Here is a 3,691-nt window from a genome sequence, read left to right as displayed (position 1 = left end):
CTACAGTATACACAGTAAAGGTCTCAACAATTATGTACTCTAACTAAATATGAAGAGGTTAAACAGCTCTACTTCAAGTAAAACAAATGCTTAATCATTTAATATCATCCAGCCTTGATTTCTAGAAAATATTTTAAGATAAACTGTTTTTGCATGGGTTAACCTACGAGGGTTAACCTTAATCAGCATTAAACATTTGCCATTAATGCATATCAAATATTTTTGTGTCCGGTTATACAGAATTTTATTGCATAATCAGAATAGCTTAGTCTTAATCAGCACAATTAGGTTCAACACAGACCTACTGTAAGAAACACTTTTAAAAACTTTTTTTTTTTATTATGAGATTCCTACAGGGCATGCAAATAAATACAGTACAGACTTGAGATTTCCATGCCAGAATTTAATATTTATCCATTTGCAGGTCAAATAGATGAAGAACAGATTTTTTTCATTCTTGGATAAACAAGAATATATAAAACAAAAGAAAGAGAACAGATTTTCCATAAAGACTACTACACAACATAGCCCTAACAGCAGAACAATTTGATTAAATAGAAGATTTAAAAAACTTATTAAAACAGAGAAACCATAAACTTGTCAGTTTCAGAATGCAGAGAAGGCTCCAGTGGCTTTACATTAGGGGATAGCTGGCCGATGTTGCAATGCCACAGTGATTGTTTTTGTCTTTAGCCATGTATATGTAGCCTTTGTTACCCCATTTGTCAGTCCAGCTGAAAAAGGGTTGAAAGAAATAATAAAATATGAAAACATGCAATCAAGCTTGTGCCTGCAAAACTAAAGATTGTTGGCATCATACCTGTTCTTCACAATCCAGTATCTATTCCCAGCAACATCAGCACCCTGATAACCATAGCCAACCACCAAGACTCCATGATCAAGTTGACTACTGCTGCACGTCGGCTCATAATAAATGCCTAAAGTTCAGAATATTAGAAAGAAATTAAGGCAAAGTAAGTTCAGTAATAATTTAATATCTGCATAAACCACCATTTTAATAAATATACAATTAAAACTGATGGATATCAGACACCTACCAGACTGATAGAACTGTATGGATTGATGTCCTGCATCAATAGCAACAGATACAGGACCCACAGCAGCAACAGCATTCATCAGAGCAAGCTCATTACCACTGGGAATGTCCACGAATCCGGTGTCTTTAGCGACATTAAAACGGGGGTCATACCGGCATGGCAGATCATCCTGCAAACGCAAAGTTAAAATAAGAAAAAATAAATAAATGGTACATTGGAGTCTCAAAATAATCAGCGATCTTCATTTAAAGACATTAAGAAAACCAAAATAAATTTTTCACAATCTTCAAATACAGCAGTTCAACCCCATGTCTTCAAAAGAATATATATTTTTTTTGCTCAGAAACTGTCACAATATGATTCTTACCCTTGCAAGATAAGGGTATGACTGCTCAGAATCCAGCCCATTGTTCTCTTTAACATACAGGAAGGCCTGGTCCATGAGGCCTCCGTTACAGCCTTGATTGCCCTGTGGTCTGGAACAGTCCACCAAGTTTTGCTCACTCAGAGAAACCAGCCTTCCAGTTTTACGGAAGAGCTGACCCTCCAAGGCACCAGTTGAACTGAAAGACCAGCAAGATCCACATTGTTTCTAACAAAAAAAAAAAAAAAAAAAAAAAAACACAACAGAAGAGTCACCAAACAGTAAAGCTACAGATACACATACAGTACTTAAATTTAAAAGCCATTTATATTTTAGCACAAACTGGGTTTACCTGTTCAACTGTAAATAGATTAATTGTAAAATATGCAACTACTACCGAATTTAGCATAAAAGATTTGCAGTTTTTCTTTTACTTTAAACTCACCTGGTCTTTGACAGGAGTAACATAGCCCCTCTGTCTCCAGTCAATCTGTTGAGGGGCTGCAAAAAAGCTGGGTTCCATGAACAATGCGCCCTTCGACTTCCGGTCTGGGTCATGCTTATAACCATTCATTGCCTGTCTGAACTCCTCATTTGTCTAAAAGGAAATGTGAAAAGTTTTAATAAAACAGCCTTACAAATAGTACTTTAGAATGTAATCGATAGCACCTCAGATTGAGAACTAAAGTCATTTTGCTGAAGATTCATTAAAACACGCAGGGCTTCAATCTCCAATCCAGGATGTTGTTGATTGTAATTGAATCATTTAATAAAGAAACAACATCATTCTGATCTGGTTTCACACTAATGAATCATCCTTGCATTTTGATTGTTTTTTAATCTTTTTGACAATTTGGAATGTATAAAGCAATATAGATATGAGAAATAAATAACTTGACTGTAGTGCTAAACTACTTACCATGTCACCAAATTGATTCATTCCCAGTTTAAATGTGTGGTTTCCCATGGAGTACTCAAGGTTATGTAGCTCAATTTTTCTCAAGTTCTCCTCCCAAATCATTCTCCTCCCGACTTCCACATCCTGGAGTAGAAAGTAGATATATCAGACATTGCAAAGAACCAGTTCAGCATAAACACATGCATTGCATCATTCATTCATGTTAAGCTGATATATGGCTAGAAATTATAGTCTTCCCACCTCATAATAGGTTTTTCCATGCTGGCTCTTCCAGGAGTTCCAGTGGTCATCTAACTGCATGTCTATAGTTGGAGTAGCAAACACTGCACTTATGCACAGCGTGACAAGCAAAGCAAACATCATCCTGCCTGGAAGACTGACGGAGGAAAAACAACAATATTAAAGCTATAGTAGAGCTAAATGTCACATTAATATAATGCAAGTATTGACTCCTATGAAGGAGGGGAAAAAAAAAAAGATTTACTCTTACCTTTCACAAGCAAACCAAATTATTGACTGTGATTGCCTACAACCGAGTGTGTTTTAAAGCCTGTCTGAACATAAAGGCGGTCTCTCATTGGCTGACTGTGATGATGAGACAAGTATTTACAGCCAATCAGGTCTAGCAAGAACTTCATCTTGTCATGTGATATAACGTCACAAGATGGAGTATTCATCGATGGACAATGGCGATTCTTTATATTATTACTCTACTGTAACAAGATTAAGGTCATCAGAAATGTTTTGTTATTTCCACAGTTTATAAAATCAACATTTACAATACACAAGGAGAAAGCTTAATAAAATATGCTACACTTGATTGGGGGATGTAGAGATTTTTTTTTGTTTTGTTTTTTTGCACTCTGTTTGTTAGGTTTGTTGTAATCATTGTTTGTGCTTGTCACATAAGGGTGTGTTTGACAAATCCCACAAGCTTAGACAGAAAATAATCCAAGAGAAAACACAAAGTCCATTAAGAAAACTAAGCATTTTTAAATGGCATCAGTGGCTCCTGTTTTGTACTCACACTAAATGCTAATTACTTTCTTTCTAATTACTAATTATTATTAATAATTTAGACTGACTAAAATTAGCAGACACGATACTTCCAGTACTAATATATTCCAGTACTTTTTATATCCTGTTCTGGCTGCAGGAGAGAGAACATCTTTGCACATTTAAGAATGTGTGTTTGCCCTACAGTGATAATTGTTTAATTAGCATCCATTTTCTTTTCGGCTTAGTCCCTTTATTAATACAGGGTCACCACAGCGGAAAGAACCGCTAACTTATCCAGCACATGTTTTACACAGCGGATGCCCTTCCAGCCGCAACCCATCTCTGGAAAAC

General features: G+C 35.9%; 1 protein-coding gene across 1 annotated transcript; it reads right to left on the bottom strand.

Annotated features, from left to right (window-relative positions):
- Positions 1-428: 428 nt before the first annotated feature.
- LOC130238330 (procathepsin L-like) lies at positions 429-2,713 on the bottom strand. The gene is made up of 7 exons (XM_056469321.1): positions 2,582-2,713; positions 2,342-2,464; positions 1,868-2,020; positions 1,426-1,650; positions 1,059-1,227; positions 821-938; positions 429-734 (listed from the first exon to the last, which is right to left on the bottom strand). Exons 1-7 carry the CDS (start codon positions 2,702-2,704, stop codon positions 635-637), a joined length of 1,011 nt encoding a protein of 336 aa, XP_056325296.1. The 5' UTR covers positions 2,705-2,713; the 3' UTR covers positions 429-634.
- Between the last annotated feature and the right edge of the window lie 978 nt (positions 2,714-3,691).

This window comes from Danio aesculapii, chromosome 12 (genome assembly GCF_903798145.1).
Source record: "Danio aesculapii chromosome 12, fDanAes4.1, whole genome shotgun sequence".
NCBI classification, from domain to species: domain Eukaryota; kingdom Metazoa; phylum Chordata; class Actinopteri; order Cypriniformes; family Danionidae; genus Danio; species Danio aesculapii.
The sequence above is the reverse complement of the archived record's forward strand: the minus strand, read 5'-3'. Positions and strand labels throughout refer to the sequence as shown.

What these genes read in the sequence shown, in the direction of transcription:
- LOC130238330 (XM_056469321.1), bottom strand. Translation starts at nt 2,704, where the DNA reads ATGATGTTTGCTTTGCTTGTCACGCTGTGCATAAGTGCAGTGTTTGCT. An exon ending in TTACTCCTGTCAAAGACCAG is followed by an intron (nt 1,651 to 1,867) that starts GTGAGTTTAAAG and finishes TTTTTTTGTTAG; the next exon opens with AAACAATGTGGATCTTGCTG. An exon ending in TACTGGATTGTGAAGAACAG is followed by an intron (nt 735 to 820) that starts GTATGATGCCAA and finishes ACCCTTTTTCAG; the next exon opens with CTGGACTGACAAATGGGGTA.